Source organism: Pungitius pungitius, chromosome 7 (genome assembly GCF_949316345.1).
Source record: "Pungitius pungitius chromosome 7, fPunPun2.1, whole genome shotgun sequence".
In the NCBI taxonomy this organism is placed as follows: Eukaryota; Metazoa; Chordata; class Actinopteri; order Perciformes; family Gasterosteidae; genus Pungitius; species Pungitius pungitius.
In genome coordinates, this window is record NC_084906.1 from 4,232,247 (window position 1) to 4,249,605 (window position 17,359).

Genomic DNA, 17,359 nt, shown 5'->3' on the forward strand with positions numbered 1-17,359 from the left:
TGTATTTAGTTTTTTTTTTTTAGGTTTTTAGGTAGAGTCTCATTCGGGGACTCAAGCCCTTAACAGCCATTCCCCAGACCTCTTCACCCAGCCCTCATCACGCCTCCTGCACTACACATTTACGTGTGCAACACTTCAAATGCAACATCACTGAACAGCACTTCTCCACTTCACAGATGTGTTGAGGTTGTCCCTAGAGATATTCCTGTGCAAACAAAGCCCTTTCCCCCCTCCATCTCTCTGATTCTCCCACCCCCCCCCCTCTGCCTCTCCCTCTATCCGTCTCTGCTTCTCTCTCCCCCCCCCCCCCTGCAATTTCACACCAATGAGCATGCCGCGTGTAGCTTCCACTCTCTGGCATCAGAAACACTAGACATCTTCAGCTCTGCAGATTCATACAAATACACAGCAGCGTTGGCTAGACGGAGGCTGAATTTTGCCAAAACACACGTTGCAGTGATAAATAAGAAGGGGAGAAAGAGTCCAGCGTCTCTCGCACACAGCAGGCTCAAGGTAAAGAATCCATATTTAAATTCATTGGATGACAGTGTTATGTAATTCTGATGTGGACAAAGAGCTCTGGGCACTACGTGGGCCATTGTCATTCTAAGCGGTTCACCGGGCTGAATATCATTTGCTTTGAAAAGCATGTTGTTACATCAATGCAAACACTGTTGATTAAGTGATTCTGAATCGATGAGGAATAATGGAAAACATGTATTAAACTATTGGAGGAGAGAAATGCTAGCTCTATACAGTAGTGTCCAAAATTTCCATTTTGCCTGCTTGTGTTATTTCTTTTTGGTTGCACGTTCAAATTCCTGCCAACGTGATAAATACCTCCAGTATTTATTGTGAGCAATACTGAAAATCATTTCCAAACTTCCCTCCCTTGATGCAAAAAGCTCTGATGGCTGTTCTCTCCAGTGAATTTCACTCATCAAAGCTTTGAAAGATGGAGAAGGGCGTTGAAGCACATGTGCAAACTGTACTGTGTACAAACCCGTTTTGAAAGCCTCTACTTCCATTTATTCTAGACTTTGTATCACTGACCAGGACACTTATTACATCTTTTTAATAGTTAATCTGCCAGCATATTCCGGGACTGGTAGCAGGGTTGTGTTGCCTTCAGCACATGACCAAGCTGTCTGCTCACGTTGGCGAAGCGGCTACCGGCGATCTTCTGTACCAGATCTCAACAATCTTCTCACTCATTTTAGGAATAAGCAAATAAACCTTTTACCCGTTACACATTTTTCAAAACTTAAGAATGAGAGGCATGTTACCCGTTACACGCAGCAGACATTTTAGTGAAACATAAAATATATTGCATTGGTTAATAGTTTGCAGACATGTTTAATATGAATGCTATTTTGTATGTCTAGATTAGCAACACTCCGCCCAGGCTCTCCCTATAACGTAGAACTTGGGTACCTAGGTTGGACCTGGTTCTAAAATGTAGGCCTAGCCGTCAATAACCTGTGCGGCAGGTAGATTCTCACAATGTCAGGAGAGCAATCTTATCAGGCTTCAATTAATGTGACTCGATCAATAATCACCCTGTTAGGAGCTACGGTTGTGGCGCGATAAGGGAGCAGCAATTGAACAGCTAACACTGAGATCGGCTGGTACACTTTATCAAGGGTTAAGAATCTGAGGAGTTTGTGGAGATGAACAGAACCAAAAGAGGGTTGAATAGTGAAAATGAATGCCTATTTTGATCTGTGAACTCTTGATAATTACAACTACCCAAAATATAGTGAAACATCTAGTGTGGTGTGTTTTTTTTTTAATATTACCGAGTTGTTTAAAATATCGTAACTGACCCTCCTGCAACAACGGGTCATGTCGTTGCTCAGCTTTGCTCATCGAAGTCACGCAAGCTGAAGCAATGGTATTTGTTAATGAGCAAAAGCTCATTTAATCTCCATTGGCAGATTTCAGCCAGTTGTTTATCAAGTATGGTTAATTGACAATGTTGCCTAAATGCCTCCAAATGTTTTCCCAACTGACTGGACCAAATATATGTCCGATTACACACCAAATCAGTCTCTACCACCTGCTTACATATTCAAACGAGGCGAGGAGTAACGTTTCCTCTCAAAGTGAGATTTGTTCATTTTCTCGCGGCCGTGTATCGGAGCTGTCATTTCCCGACTGGGTTTTTTCGAGTATGAGTCTTTGGATCATTGTTCACGTGACCTGCGTAGGCTCAGTACTGTTAGCTAGAGGAAACAGAAATGATTTGTTCATTCCCCGCCTGGGTCTTTGTACGAGTCTTTGGACTCTTTTTCACGTGACCTGCATTGCTTCTTTAGTAGAGGAACCAGACCGGTATTTTCAGAAAGATGTGAATGATATTGGTTCACAAGTCATACTGACTGGTTTTTTTATTTTGAGGAATTTCTCTTACCGTAAATTCCGAACTATAAGCCGCTACCCCAAGCTTTGAACCCTGCGGCTTATACAGCGGTGCGACTAATGTATGATTTTTTTTTACGGGATAACACGCAAGAGCGAGACAGACATGTGCACGTTCCGGGAAACCAATCTGGCTGTCGGAGAAGGAATATGATAGGTGTTTGCAGTGGACGTATATAGAGGTAATTGACTATGAAATGTTGAGCAACAAGAAAAAAGATTTGTTCATTTTACGAGATTCAAGGAACCGAGTCAGTAAAATTATCCAAACCTCCCATCACTACTGTTGAAATGCAGCCCAAATTACTACATTTCTTTCTAGAGGATACTACTAAATATAGTATTATATACAATATAACCTCAGTAAAAATAATTGTTTATTGGTTCAGTTACTTCCATACTATATCATGAATCTAAAGGGGTTAATTTTCATACAATTTCACAGTTTCAAATCGATTACCATCTTAGTATAGTAGGATGGACCTGTTCCTCTAAATAGCATGCCTCCCCCCTAAGAACTAACATTTTTCTTTGTCCAAGCTAATTTCAGAACCACAATGGAAAGGGAAACGCATATAAATAAATTATAGTGATATAGAGTGAAATACGAATAATGTTAACAAAAGCCGATATGTTTGTCAATGCAGTTCTGAAACAAGACTGTGGCAAAAGAAAAACCCATTCAAAATGTATCCAAAAGGAACATGAGCATCTAAAACTGTGAACATGGATATATTTGTTGAGCTGCAGACTTTCACAGTGCCGTTCTATTCTTTCAGAGATTAAATTATAAGCTGCTGAGGTTGGTGAACTGAACAGAGATTAAGTTGATTTGAAAAAAAATAGGAGGGCCTGCGAAGCGAGGGATTGACGTTAATCTAACATGAGTATACCTCCGTGTAGAAAATGGAATGAGGGTGTTATGTGCCGAAAAGCCCCGAGCTTGCTGTATCCCAGGTTGACCTATCAGACTGTCGTTGCGAGACGTAGTCAGGTGTCATGACAAAAAGCCTCAGAGGAGTGAGAGGTTTCACGGTTTTGTGGAACATGACAAATAGCAGAGCATTTTTTTATAAATATAAAAACCTACATGGGACAATATTTTATGGAATTACCACCACAGCACAATTATTCACAGTTCAGCTTCCCTCCACCGCCACTCTGTCTTTCACTCACCCAATCAGTTTATTCAGTGCACCTGCCAGTCACATCCACCTCGTCAGATCAATCACACTCACATGTCCACCTTACTGCATCCCTTCAGTGTTTAAAGCCCAGTCACTCACTCATCCGCTGCCCGATCCCTCTCCACATTGTGCCAAACTTTGCTGACCGGGTTCCCATTGCCCAACCTGTCCATCTGGACTCCTCCGCCTTGCCTTGAGGAAACAGCCATAGCCTTCTGTCCCCGGCCACGAGTATTGAATCACCCCCCTCTGTTTCCCGTCTGCCATGTTCCAGGAGGCAGCTTCCGACTGGGCTTTGTGTGTCGTTTATTAACTGGAACCCTTTTAGCGGCCACTAATCTTCCTGGGGTGCACAGAAAGGACAAAATGTAATACAAGAAGTGCACAGCATGACGTGTGCAAGGCATTTCTGGAATCCACTGCCTCCCTCGTCCTGCATCTGTGTCCTCCACACCACCTGTCAGCTTTACTTATTTCTTTTAGGATAACAGGAGCCAGAGGTATCAATGGCAACAAAAAAAAAGAAATACCACAAGATGTGTGTTGTTCGCGTTGAAAATCTATGCCGGTGAGGAGATTCTCCCACAATGTCCGATCAGGCGTACATGTGATTGTTACTTCTGGCTCTCAGCTGCTTGTCCACAGCAGCTGCTGCTGTAATCCTGTGTTTGTCTAAAAAAACAATAAACTGTCATTCTAATCCATGCAGTTGATCAGAAAAATAAAAATGCAAAAAGACATAAGCTAAAATCAAAGACATTCAATTCAAGAGAATAAAACAAATTGAAGTGAAAGTGCCATGCAAGTGTTCTGAAAGCAAACTGAAAAGTCTTGTGCCTTCATTTAAGTGAAAGTGTCACATTAACTTCTTACCTGAGAGTATCTATTTACAGCACTGAAATCTTAGGTAAAAGATTGTGGTAGTTTTCCTTAAAGAAGCAGGACACTGATCGGCTAAATGCTTATGCTTGGTAAGCCATGCAAAGGTCATACAAATGTGGAAAAATGTCATTGTGTCAATATCCTATTGCGTTCTAATTATAGTGGTGTAAAACAAGAATATTACTCAAAAGGAAAGCTGGAGTTCTCTTAAAACAAACAAGAACAAGAAGGCCACCGAGTGATAAACAAGCAGATCACTCCACCGCTGCTTAGTTGTATTTGCAGAAATGATACAAGCAAATTATCCTATTTTAATATTTGAAGAAGTGAGTCCGGGGCCAGAGAATCTGACAGTGAGGGACTCGATTTCATTATAAAGTTGACAGATTGGATTCACGTATTGTTTATGTGAGAGACCGCTCCAAATAAGTGAGGCTGTGGGAAAGCATGTTGGTCTGTCCTGAAATATAGACATTACTTTTGTTAGCATGGATGCTAAACACAGTGCTAGACGTAGCCGTGTTTTCGTATTTAAAAAAAAAAGGTTAAATACAAGTACTCTCTAACAGCACTGTTTTACAAGAATACAGTGCTATCTAAAAACAGCATGTCCGTGTGTCAGAGGATTGACCCAGATTCTGAACAAAAACGTGATCTGCTGTAATTGTGTTCAGCCTAAAGTCTCAATGAATTCAGCTTGGCAAGTTACTATTTTGAGTTGCACTCGAGGAGGCATTAGAGGAGAGATGCGACGCAATATTGGCGTGCGCTTTAACAGTTGACGTCACTGCACATATGTGCGCTCGTGCATTCATGCACAATGATCGATACGTCTACTAATGTGCACCTAATATGCAAGGTATTGCATATCATTCATCTCGTAACGTGTGTGTGTGTGACTATAATCTCACGATACAAACCCTGTTTCACAATCACTTTGCACAATGTCAGCTAACACATAGCCATACGTGTGGTGTGTCTTCTGTCAGCATCTAGAATTGGGGAAACTGAGGGAAATCTGAAAACCTGCATTGCACCAAATTAGGTAACATCAAAGAAGATTTTCACTCACACACACACACACACACAGTCTTTCCCTTATATTAGATTTCTACTTTTTAGCCCATCAAACCCAACAGGGATATCAGACTTTACAGGTCTGACAAAGGTTGGATGTACCTTTTTTTTTTTTTTAGATGCATGATGTGCATATCTGAGACATTAAAGTGCCTCTTGCTGCTTTTAGCATTTTTCCTCCAGGAGCCGGCCCTGCTGCATGGCTGAATAGAACATGCACTGCTTCCTCCTGACTACATGGATTTGTCAGGGGTTTTATAAATAGCTCAGCGTCAGCACGTGTCTGCACCATACTGCAGACAAAGAATGTAGCTCACAACAGTCAGGGAGATTTTTGTCGAGAGAGCCGAAAGAAGACATTACCAGAGGGGAGAGGATGTATCATGTCATGTACATTATGGCACATGCTGAATTGATTCATCAATATTTTCATGTCCCTTCTCAGCAACTTCACTTGATGATTTTTGTCTTCTGTAAATAAGTACAGTCTAACAAGTGTCCAAATTCAGCCTCAATGAATTGTGGAAGGCGGGTTTCCTCTTGAGACCAAACGTACTAAAGCGGCTGTACAATGTGCCAGTTTTCAACATTTGTGTTCCCATTTGTTTGTGCCTGCACAAGAATTCAACGCCAAATGTTTCCTAAAAAAACTCAAAGCATCCATTGCAGTATGTTGACTTTCATTAAATCTCCCAAATGTTTACCTACTATGGCTCTAAATGTAGAATCCATGAATGGCAGTATACCACTTGGAACGCAAGGAAATTAAATAAATAAATTTGCATAAGCTGCATGTTGCCCAGAGGATGTCTCCATTTAATTTGATATTTACCATGTGTTCAGTGGGTTAGCACATTAATGCTTTCCATAGGAATAACCCAAATTGTGTGATTTTATTAACTTGATGGTCATCCTCCTGACTTCTACCTCAACCCTCACTGGTGAACATTAAAATGTGTATTAATCATCTCTGAAAATAACACTACATTAGCAAATGAAGTGTACCGTGAGATTACGACTCACATAGATGAATAACAACTCTTCCAATCAAGGGCATCGGCTGTGTATATAACATCTGATACACTCCATAGCCGTTTCTGGAGCAGAGAGCAACGCATCTAGGGCGCATTATAAACACTTCAGTGTGTTGCTTGATTTATTCGTGATCGGTTGGAAACTCTTTAGAACAAATGTCAAACACTGTCAAACACTAACGCCCAAATAATTGCTGTGGCAGGTTTCTTTTTTTTGTTGTTTAATGAACTTGGATTCAAACACTGCTCTATTCACCCCTCTAGGAAAGGCTTGTGATGAAAGCCAAACACCATCCACGTTTCACTCCAGTGGAATATCATTATCTTGATTTTCTAAGGCTAACAAACACAATACAAAAACAGTATCTTTAACACAGACACACAACGACTTAACAAATGTCTTTGGAAGACGGAGGTCACAAAAAACATGTCAAGAGCTTTATCATTCCTGTGGTGGATAGATTGATTGATTAATTTTACCCAATTGCTTTTGTGTGGCTTCTAAAAAGTGGATTTCGTGCAATGTTCCTAATTAAAGGTTTGCTGCTGATTGGAGGTGTCGGGTGGTGCAGGGTTACCCCCCCCCCCCCCCCCCGGTGCTGCAATGGCAACGGACAGGAGAACAGCTTTTAACGTCGATATGATTTGGTTTACGGAAACGGGGCCGACAGCATGGAGATAGGAGGCAACCTGGGAAAGGCACCGGCTTGTCCAGCCTCCCTCACTCAATGTACGCCTAAGCTTCATTCACCCGTATCAATAAGAGCATTTCATTCGTCATTCCACGGACTGATTTAAAACATTAAGTTTGAAATCGTTTGTCAGATTGTGTGTTTTTTTTTAATTTTTATGTCTGCTTGTCCTATGTTTTTTCATTTATTTTTTGAATCTGGCTATGTTTTGTCTCGCTACTGTAGGTTTGATCTTCTCCGCCGCACTCGGGTACCTCCAGATCTTTATCTTAATGAGATAATTAGGCAGAGGTTAAATAAAATATATAGCTCATTGGCAATGCTCTATTAAATGAATACTTTCATACCTTGAGAAAAACATTTATCACATCAAATGCGAAGACTAAAACAATATGTAGCTGAATCAAGGTATAAAACATCTACAGATCAGTAATGAACATCTTACATATTGTATGTTTTTTTTATGAATCCTTTTGTAATGGCACATTTAACATTAATGTGTCTCCTAGAAATGAACCTACTTTTACACAAATATTTGGCATGTGATGGAGCATCTTTACAAGGTGCCCCATCTGGAGAGGCCAATGTGTGCCGGAGGGAGAACATTGGCAGATAGTACATGGCAGCAGCAGTGTAATAATACAATTGGACAGATTGTGATGGGAGAAGGAGATATGGTTGTCTTCATTCAATTCTCAGTTTTAGAGTAGTAAAAAAAGAAATGGGAAAGTCAACGTTTAATGGCCACCCTAAATAATCATACTTCCACTGTCATCATTTTACATAGGCAACAACATGAATAATTTGGTGTTAATTGTAATTGTTGGTGGGCAATGTTCTATCACAATGATGCATTTGATAGGTGATACCTACGTCATCTGTAAAAATCACAATATGGCAAGCACAGAGCTGCAAAGCATATTTTAAGTTCATGCAAGCTGGGCTGGATAGTGTTGGTGCGGTGGTCCTGTCAATCAAACTCTGCCATGGTTATGAATGAATTGTTACGTAGCAAGGTTTCTTTGACTTGAGCAGGGTGTGAATTTTAATATGAAGATGTTTTGAAGTTCCCTTCTGATTGAGGCATACTGTTTGGCTTCTTGCATATGAAGTGGCACCTGGTGTCTACCTTCAGTCCAGTCCTGTCAGTTGGCCTCATCCCTCTGCATCTTTTATCAGTTGCATTATCAGGTCCAGCAATATTTTTAGAGCTGATCCATAGGCTAAATATTTAAAGGGGCAGCACAAACCGCATGAATCCTGATCATATGAGAAGTTAACAGTTGTAGTAGTAGAAATGCCCAAAAACGTAAGGCTTCAAATCTGTGGTACAACAACCACTGGGTGATGTCACTGTGGTGCCTTGTACTTCCTATTTTGAAGTTGCCGATAATTAAACTGTATCTTCATACGAGTAATGGTGCTGATCATTTTTGAAATAGCACGTGTTTTGGATTGAAAAAACACACAAATGTGATGCTAAATGCTTTGTAACTTCAAACCTTTTTTGAAGTTGCTTTGATACAATCTTAATCTTAGTGCTATGTCTTTTTCTTTAGCAGGACCAGCACCATGAAAACCCGATTAGGCTGCCTGTCCAACAAATCTGACTCCTACAGCGACTTCTCTGAGTTCTTGCCTCCTGCTCACGAAACCACTGCCAGGTGTCTGAAGTGAGTCTGACGGATCCCTTGCCTGCCTCTACGCGCCACACCTGCATTTAGTTGGTTTGAACTTGAGTTGCATCTAGGTATAATAAGTCAGCAGGCTTACTGATGCCTTCATTTTCAAATTCTAAAGTAATATTGTGCATAGGATGTGGGTGGTCAATTAAAGCCGTAATTTCCGTAATTTGTCAGTGTCATCTGGTAAATGTGCTTGTGTATGAAAATACGTAACAACTGTTAAAAGAGAAACTTGCCGCAGGTTTGACATTATTAAGCAACATTGTATGAGCTTTTATGTTGACAAGATTCTGCTTCCTGTTCAGCCTAATGTACCAATGATGGAGTGGTACAATGTTAATTCATCCCTCTAATCTCCATGAGGCTGTAATCCCATCACGTATTCACCACTTCATAAAAGAGCATTAAAATGTGCAGCCCAATGTTCTTCTTCTATCTCATCTACTTTTCTCCATTCATCCTTCTCTAAATTGAACCAGCTATTACAATTACGTGAAAGCCTTTGAGTAGATGAGAAATCATACAGCAAATTCTAATGCCCTTCAAAAATACATACAGCACACATTACAATTACATCACACTTAGGTGGTGTGCTTTGTCTTCTCTCTGCATCAGAGTATCAACGGATGAGGTCGTTCGATGGTCAGAATCGTTTGACAACCTCCTGTCTCACAAATGTAAGTAGACGTGTTCCATTAAGTCACAATTGCTCAAGTCATGTAACGCACGATGACTAAATTAGAGTTAAATTTAGTACTAGTCATTTCCCCTTTTTGAAATTGTGTAGGTTTTTTATAAGCACAAGCCTCTCCCCCTCCCCCTCCCCCTCCATGCCTTTTTTTATATAAGGGTCTAATTCCGTGTTTGTGAGGACTCCTTCCCGACATAATGAGTCACATGTCTGTGACCTTCCCCACGGACCACGCACACACTGGCACAGAGTCACTCAAACACATCCATCTGCACAAACAGGACGTGTTTATTTTCTGTTAACAAGCTGTATGATGTAACATCGCCAGCATTGAATTCGCTGAGCTGCAAAAAATAAAATAAAAACACAAGTAGATTCAGAGTATGCGCCGTATTTGGTGATATGAAAACTACTTTTTACACAGTATCTCTTTTTACTGATTTCATACAGCTTCAAATATTCTGAATTTTGATAAGAGAGACTGTTTTAGTCCATCCCAGTTTCTTTTGACAACTTTGATAAAGTCCGGTTTAAAAGGAATCCTGTAGAGTCACCAAGCAGGGGAATCAAAATTTCCGCCCTGTCATGTGATGCCACGTGAAAGACTTATTTTGGGAAAGCTGTTTGCAGCTCAGCGGATGTTTTGTTTTAAGGCAAATACAACAGCCTTCTTGTGTCCTGAATTGCTGCTTCGGTCTGAGCTTCCACAACTAGGATGCACCCCTCAAAGACAAACACTTTACTGTAAAAGGGATTAGAGACCGCCAGCCAATGTGGGGAAAAAAACCTGTAAACACCATGCGTTAACATGACAATGATCTGTTTTCGTCCAGATCAAGGTTCCAACCCTTTTTTTTTATTGTTTTGCACACATGGTTTGCCTCACAGCCAGGAAAAGAGTCTGAGGGACCAGGACACACGTGCATTAGAGAGGTGAAATATGGACTCGCATTAAGAAAAGCCAAAGCCATAGGGACACAGTACCAAACTGCATTTTAGTGTCATTCTTCATTGTGCAGAGTTAATTATGTATAGGCGGTGGCCTGATCTGCGCACATTATCAGCTGTTACATGGGCTGTTTGTGTGAGAACATTGTGTGTGCTTGATAAGCAGCAGTGTTGTGCTTTTGTTGCTCATTGTATCTGGGTGACAGTTTGTATTCTCGTTGAGGTTGGTATCACGAGTGAGAATAAATTGTAATCATTTTAAGAACTTCTAACCGCAGTGTTTTAAGCTGAGCTATGTTTATTTGAATAATGTGTTTACTATCTCCAGCGTGGAGCTTGAGCCTCTGCCGCTGATTGCCCATGTGTATTTAGGCCGGAGTCATTGGACAGCCTCCTTGGTTCCCTTTGCTGCTCTCACTGTATTTTCTCATACAGATTATCTGCTGACGTTCATGGTTCGCCTCAACTCTTCACCTGCACTCTGGTTTCATTCCACCAGCCATGGGGAGGCTTTCTTCCGTCCCACTGTCTTGCTTTCTCTATGAAGGCTAAACCCCCCCCCCCCCCCCCCCAAACACCTAAACCACCTCGGTCTTGTATCTTCTGTATTTGGCGATGTGAATGCGGCAACAAATATAGCAGTGGCAAAAGCAGTGAAAGATTTACGTGCTGTGAGTCCATTTGTAGTGATGCGGAGCTTTCTTATCGTATGAAAGATAAGAGAATTGCAGTCTTTTTTGCTGTTGCGCACTAGTGATTTGTTCATCCTTGTAGTTACTGACTGCACTGAGACCGGGTTGTGTGAATATGCCATGCTCTGGAACACTCGTACACCCCAAGGTGGTTTTGTTCCCTAACTGCAACCATTATTGTTCCTTTTGTTTCCGGGACCTTTTCACAGTAACATTTCGTTTAAGGACACAGAAAGCCAACGATGTGTATCTATGGCCATGTCCATGTTGGGATGTTTATTCACCTTCCCCCCAATACAATATATAATTTTGAAAAAAATTACAAATTGCTGGTGTCAATCAAGATGTAAAATACTATACTAAAATGTAACCACTTTTTCACAAACCATGGATATTCTAAGTGCTTCTCCGTGTCACTAGGGAGAAAAAGCATTTAACATTCTTTTCAATTTATTCAGAAAGCCAACAGGCAACGCTTCAGGCGCTGACTTCTGGCTCCCACTTGTGATCCCACAGTTACCCGAGGACTTCTTCCAGCTGCACGTTTTGCGTTCATGTAAACCTGCATGTTGTTGTCTATACAACACAGACGTGAGGAATATTTGATTATGCAGAGACGGGCCAGCCTCTTTGCTCTGCCCAGCTTTTTTAGGTAAACAGCAGATATGCGGGTGGAAAATAACGTGTCAGTGTGACACGTACCCATAGAACAACATGGACTTCCTTTTGTGTTATCATCAGCAGGAAGCATATTAATTGATCACTTATCTTGACTTTTAGTCAGAACTGCAAAAAAACAGCCATCTCTTTTGTGGGAGTATTTTGTTTGTGTTCTCGTCATGAGAGCCGTTTCCCGCTTCTGGGAACGAGAGTGTGTGTACACACTATGACATGACCATACTAATCTTCTATGAACCCCCCCCCCCCCCCCCCTAAAAAACACATCCAGCTTCCTGCTGCGTAGATATGAATCCTGTACTGCAATTTCAATCATGCTTTTGAAGTCCATGTTATTGTGTTTTTTTTTTTTACCTCCTCCGCTTGATGCCTCATTCATTTGTTCTTTCCAGATGGCCTGGCTGCCTTCCGGACATTTCTCAAGTCAGAGTTCAGTGACGAGAATATTGAGTTCTGGATGGCTTGCGAGGAGTACAAAAAAATCAAGAGCTCAACCAAGCTTGTGTCCAAAGCAAACAAGATCTTTCAGGAGTTCATTGATATCCAGGCACCCAGAGAGGTTTGTGTGACTGCTGTTTTTTCCTTTGCCTAATGATGCTTGCTAAAGGTGACCTCTACTTCAGAGACATAAATCCGACTGACACCACGGTTTACGACCAGGTTTTTCACAAAAAGTCAGATGCTAGTAATCTTTGATACATCGCTGTAGTTTTAGGTATTTTTCCATTAGCCTCATTTCCAATTTAGTTTAATTCCCCTTAACTACATCAAACAAATTTGTCATCGCCTTCCTAAGATTTGTCTGATTGGACATCGTCAGAGTGTAAAGAATGTGGGTAAATGACCATATATATATATATATATATATATATATATATATATATATATATATGTGTGTGTGATTTGGGCTGTAAGAGGCACCCTTGCCCTTTTTAAGAAAATCTGTCTCCCTTCCTCGCATCAGGTAAACATCGACTACCGCACCAGGGAAAAGACCAAGCAGAGCCTGGAGGATCCATCCCCAACCAGCCTCAACGAGGTCCAAGGCAAAGTCTATGGCCTCATGGAGAAAGACTCCTACCCACGATTCCTCAGGTCCAAGATGTACCAGGATATGGTAAACCGGGCGAATGCTCATGGTCAGAGGAGGTCCGTTTGACTGAAACTCATGAAAATCACAACTGACATCTAACTGGACCTACACTGTAAATCACTAGTTAACCCTTTGACATGATCTCTGAATACTGTGAATCTGCAAGGAGGGGGCAACGTGCTTGACTGTTTCCTTTGTCCACACTAGCTCCATGCATGCAATCCCTCTAGAAACAAAGTGTCTTTGTGGACTACACTCTTCACCGCACAAGAGATTTGATGAAGATAAGCTGAATTTTTCAGCTCCAGTTAGTGCTGGTTGATAAATATGATAGCTTGAAGGCCACTACTTTTTTTTAAATCACAATATGCACTAATTTAGGAGAAATCAGACATTTGTCATGACGTTCGTATGATTGAAGAACACTAATCTGACAGACTTAAACAGAGCAAGCAACAATGGAAAGCTACAACCAACTTTTAATATAATATTGTTTTGTTGAAGTATAAAATATTTAGAGATGATATATTGAGATGCAGCTGAGAACTGAGGGCTGTTTTCAGTTTAATGCATTTCTAATTCATATTGTATGGAACACAGTAAAATTCCACCTTTTAAACAATAGAGATGTTTAAAATGTATTGGTTTGAACAGCCAATGTTTGTAAAAAAAATTATAATATTGCGGCATTAAAATTAGGTTGCTGTGATCATTTTTTTAATCTGGAAAGAAATATGTAGAGACATCAATATCTTTAAGGCTTTGTCACCCAGCACTAACATTACTTATCATCTTCTTTAGGAAATAGACACCGTTGTACGCAGGTGACTAGATCTATAGGGTAGTTTTGTGTTTACATTGAACAATGACGTGAGACAACACCTGAAACTGTGCCAAATTTAGATTGCATTTAGACATTAATGTAACCTGTGTATTGTAAACTCTTGCAGGTATTCTATGTGTATGAGTATAATCGGGGTTGGGATACGTTGTTTCCAATTCACTGCTATTCAGCGTGCAGATATATGCTGTCATCTTGATGGTTCATTTAAAAATGACTACTTTCCTAAAAGTTTAGAAGTGACAAAGTAACGAGTAAGTACTTTGCTAAAATGGAAATTGTAGTTTATTACATCGTTCATTTGCTACAATTGAAAACCTATATTAGCCTCGTCATAGTGGTGAATTGAAGTAAATGCCCCGATCCCCAAGTAGTCTGTTCAAAAATGTGTTGTGCAAATTTCCTAAATTTCAGCATGATGCAATAATACAAAATAAATATTTAGATATTGTTCAACGTGTACAGTATATAACGAAAATGTCTGCAAAAAATGTCAGTAACATGACAATGTGTTTTTAAATGTGCTCCCTCAGCATTTGCACTCCTTTTTAAAATAAGAATTTGAAACAATTTCAGGGAAGACAAATATTTTTATTTATTGCATGTGCACTATAAAAGGCCAAATTGTTGGATCTGCCTACATGGTATGGTACTGTGTCCCACATGAATGTAACCTCCCCACTATATTTTGCAATTAAAAAATGAATCTGCATCTATATTTTGTGTTGTGTGGCCTTATTCTCCCAAATAAAGAAAATAACAAATGACACTGATGGGACAAACTGACCTCATTTCAAATGCCATTTTTATAACTACAGCGAGACCAGAGAAGAAGAAAAGATTCATCCTGGGGAGTTATTCATTCTCTCTGAGAGGTTTAGGTTTTTAATGTGTGGTTTCTATTGAAATGATGAGCAGGAAATAGATGTACCAAAATAAAACGACTGGCTGAAGTCAGTTAATTTCAAATTCGCTTAACATTTTAAACTCCCATGTGGCAGCTACTTGAAGAATAATGTAACAGAGGAGAAAAAACGAACGAACACTGATTAAACACTTTTTCCACTATTTTTGTCTATAGCACCACTCATGATAAATACAGCGTTTGAGTCGACATTCGAAGTCCATTGACTTTTGCAGTTGTTGATTATGTGTGTATATGCATATACATGTGTGTGTCATCCTTTGAAAAATAAAAATCAGATTACGAAATAGCTCCCACTTTTGAATAATGATGAGCAGTGAACATCTTGCTCCTTGTGTTTCTAATGACGATTGCTACAGCAAAAAAAAGCTTAAGCTCTGTAGGACAATTCAGCTCTCCAGCTGTTTGCTTTTCAATGCTGATCACAAATCACTCGCTCAATACACACTGTTCACGTGTGTGTGTGTGTGTGTGTGTGTCAATCTGGGAATAAGGAGCACAATGCTCGGTAAAACAAGAGCCCTTTTGGACCAGAAGACTACAAAACCCCGCTAACACACTTTGACTGTGGAAGTCCTTACTGGGCTGATGATGATGATCATCAACACCTAACGAAAAATGATAACTGCTCCAACGCACTTGTGGTTTTGAGGGTCTTCAAACTAAAACAATGTTGAGGGACATTTTCAAAGCCGTGTTGACAGCTGAATTCAAACACGTGCACTTCAAGCAAGACGTCAGAGATTTCAGACGCTTTCCTCTGCAAACCTTGTATTTCGATAACAATATTGTAGAATAGGTGGGCCTTGTTTTCTCCTTGAACACAATCACATCAATACCTCTCCATCCTGTTCTCCCTAATGAATAGAAAACACTTTGCTGTGGTGCATCGCTGCCATGACTATGGATCCCAGTGAGGATGTGCAGGACAGTTGATTACTCGTCCTCTGAGATAAACAGAAGCTGTACAGGAAAAACAACAAAACCAAGTTAACTGGCCACGTTACAGGACTGCACCACTCGCTCATGACTGAGCTGGTCACAGATGTGTGTGTGTGTGTGTGTGTGTGTGTGTAATACTCTTTTGGTTAAAACATGTATTGTAATATTGGAGCATTTCAGCTACAGCAAAAGTTCTTTCAAGCTGAAGAAAGAGACTTTTTCGCTGGAAGTTTGATTTGCCGATCAGCATCTGATAGCTCACACGTGTTATCAAAGAGGATCTAAATTGTGTGCACATCAGCTCGTTGTTGTAATATTTTCACCTGTCAACATTCATTCACAACATTTGAAGACTAACTGAAAGCTTCAGTCATACTGAGCCAAAAAGCTCAATCAAATGAATTCACCTAATACTGATTTATTTTAGTTTTCTGTTTTTGTTCAGTTTTGTTTGTTTCTACAGGAGGAGGAGAAGGAAAATGTAGAGGAAAAGTAATGCAGAGCGCCTGAACTGTGGGCACCATTTCTATAGCAAAAATTCAGTTTCCAGATTCCCGGGTGTGTGTGTTTTTTTGGGGGGAAAAACAATAACAAACTACTATTCCACAGTTAATGTTTAGGTGGACGTGGCAATCTAGCACTCAAATTGGAACATTTAGAACATATAAAATACAATTAGATTTTTTTGCAGTGTATATTTTAGAATTATTTCAGGCACCTGCCAGCCACATGTTTTACTGTCATCTGGATACACCAAAATATACACTAAGAACAGACTACATACAGTATGTCTCTGTACATTGTACCATCAGGTCCCCATTAAACCACATTCTCAAGGGACTGGATTGTCCACACTTGTTTTGGTCAAAAACAACAGTCTTTCTGTGAACAAGACTACCTGCTGCTTCCAGGTATTGACATTAAAAGGTTGTTTGTTATGATCTCCATGGCAGCAGGTACATTCATAGAATGTAATGTTGACGAGAGTCAAATATCCGTCCTGTTGTTCTCGGGTCCTTTACCTATGGGGTACAGCAAAAAAAGAAGCTATTCAGCGTCAAGTTAATCATTAACAATGTTTTTTTTTTCTTTTTCACGAAGGCAAGATCTACTGGTAAAAGGCGAAATTCAGTAATTCAACAGCTGGAGTTGGTTTTGTTGGGAGAAACATTGACGTTATACTTTATTCATGGTTACAAAATCTATTTTAGCGCAACCAGATAAGCCTGGTCCTCTCATTACACTCCACAACACGCCTCACAGGCACACACACACACACACACACACAAACAATTCAATGATGTTTCACGGCAAAATGAAGAGCACACTTGACAATGCAGCTGGACAGGTTTTTATTTTTGGTCAAAGCATCAAAGTTTACATATCTGTTGGGCCTGATTTAATGCCATAACCAAAACCCATTCACAACATCCACGCAGGGGCCCCGTGCTGTGACACGTGTGATGCTCTGGATTAATGTTGGCATCTATTCATTAATTAACTAAAAGCATTTCATAAAGCTGTCCACGGAGGCTTGAAAATATCTTGATATGGAATGATCACAGTTTCGG

General features: G+C 40.3%; 1 protein-coding gene across 2 annotated transcripts; it reads left to right on the forward strand.

Annotated features, from left to right (window-relative positions):
* The first annotated feature begins 317 nt into the window (after positions 1-317).
* LOC119216934 (regulator of G-protein signaling 8-like) lies at positions 318-14,637 on the forward strand. Of its 2 annotated transcripts, none has more exons than XM_037470179.2 (5): positions 318-513; positions 8,853-8,966; positions 9,594-9,655; positions 12,380-12,546; positions 12,952-14,637. In XM_037470179.2, the coding sequence occupies exons 2-5, from the start codon at positions 8,866-8,868 to the stop codon at positions 13,144-13,146; spliced, it is 525 nt and encodes a 174-aa protein (XP_037326076.2). In that variant the 5' UTR covers positions 318-513; positions 8,853-8,865; the 3' UTR covers positions 13,147-14,637. The 2 variants fall into 2 exon arrangements, with proteins under 2 accessions (XP_037326076.2, XP_037326077.2); XM_037470180.2 differs by having other exon boundaries at positions 8,856-8,966.
* The last annotated feature ends 2,722 nt before the right edge of the window (positions 14,638-17,359 follow it).

What these genes read in the sequence shown, in the direction of transcription:
- LOC119216934 (XM_037470179.2), top strand. Translation starts at nt 8,866, where the DNA reads ATGAAAACCCGATTAGGCTGCCTGTCCAACAAATCTGACTCCTACAGC. An exon ending in ACCACTGCCAGGTGTCTGAA is followed by an intron (nt 8,967 to 9,593) that starts GTGAGTCTGACG and finishes TCTCTGCATCAG; the next exon opens with AGTATCAACGGATGAGGTCG. An exon ending in ATATCCAGGCACCCAGAGAG is followed by an intron (nt 12,547 to 12,951) that starts GTTTGTGTGACT and finishes TCCTCGCATCAG; the next exon opens with GTAAACATCGACTACCGCAC.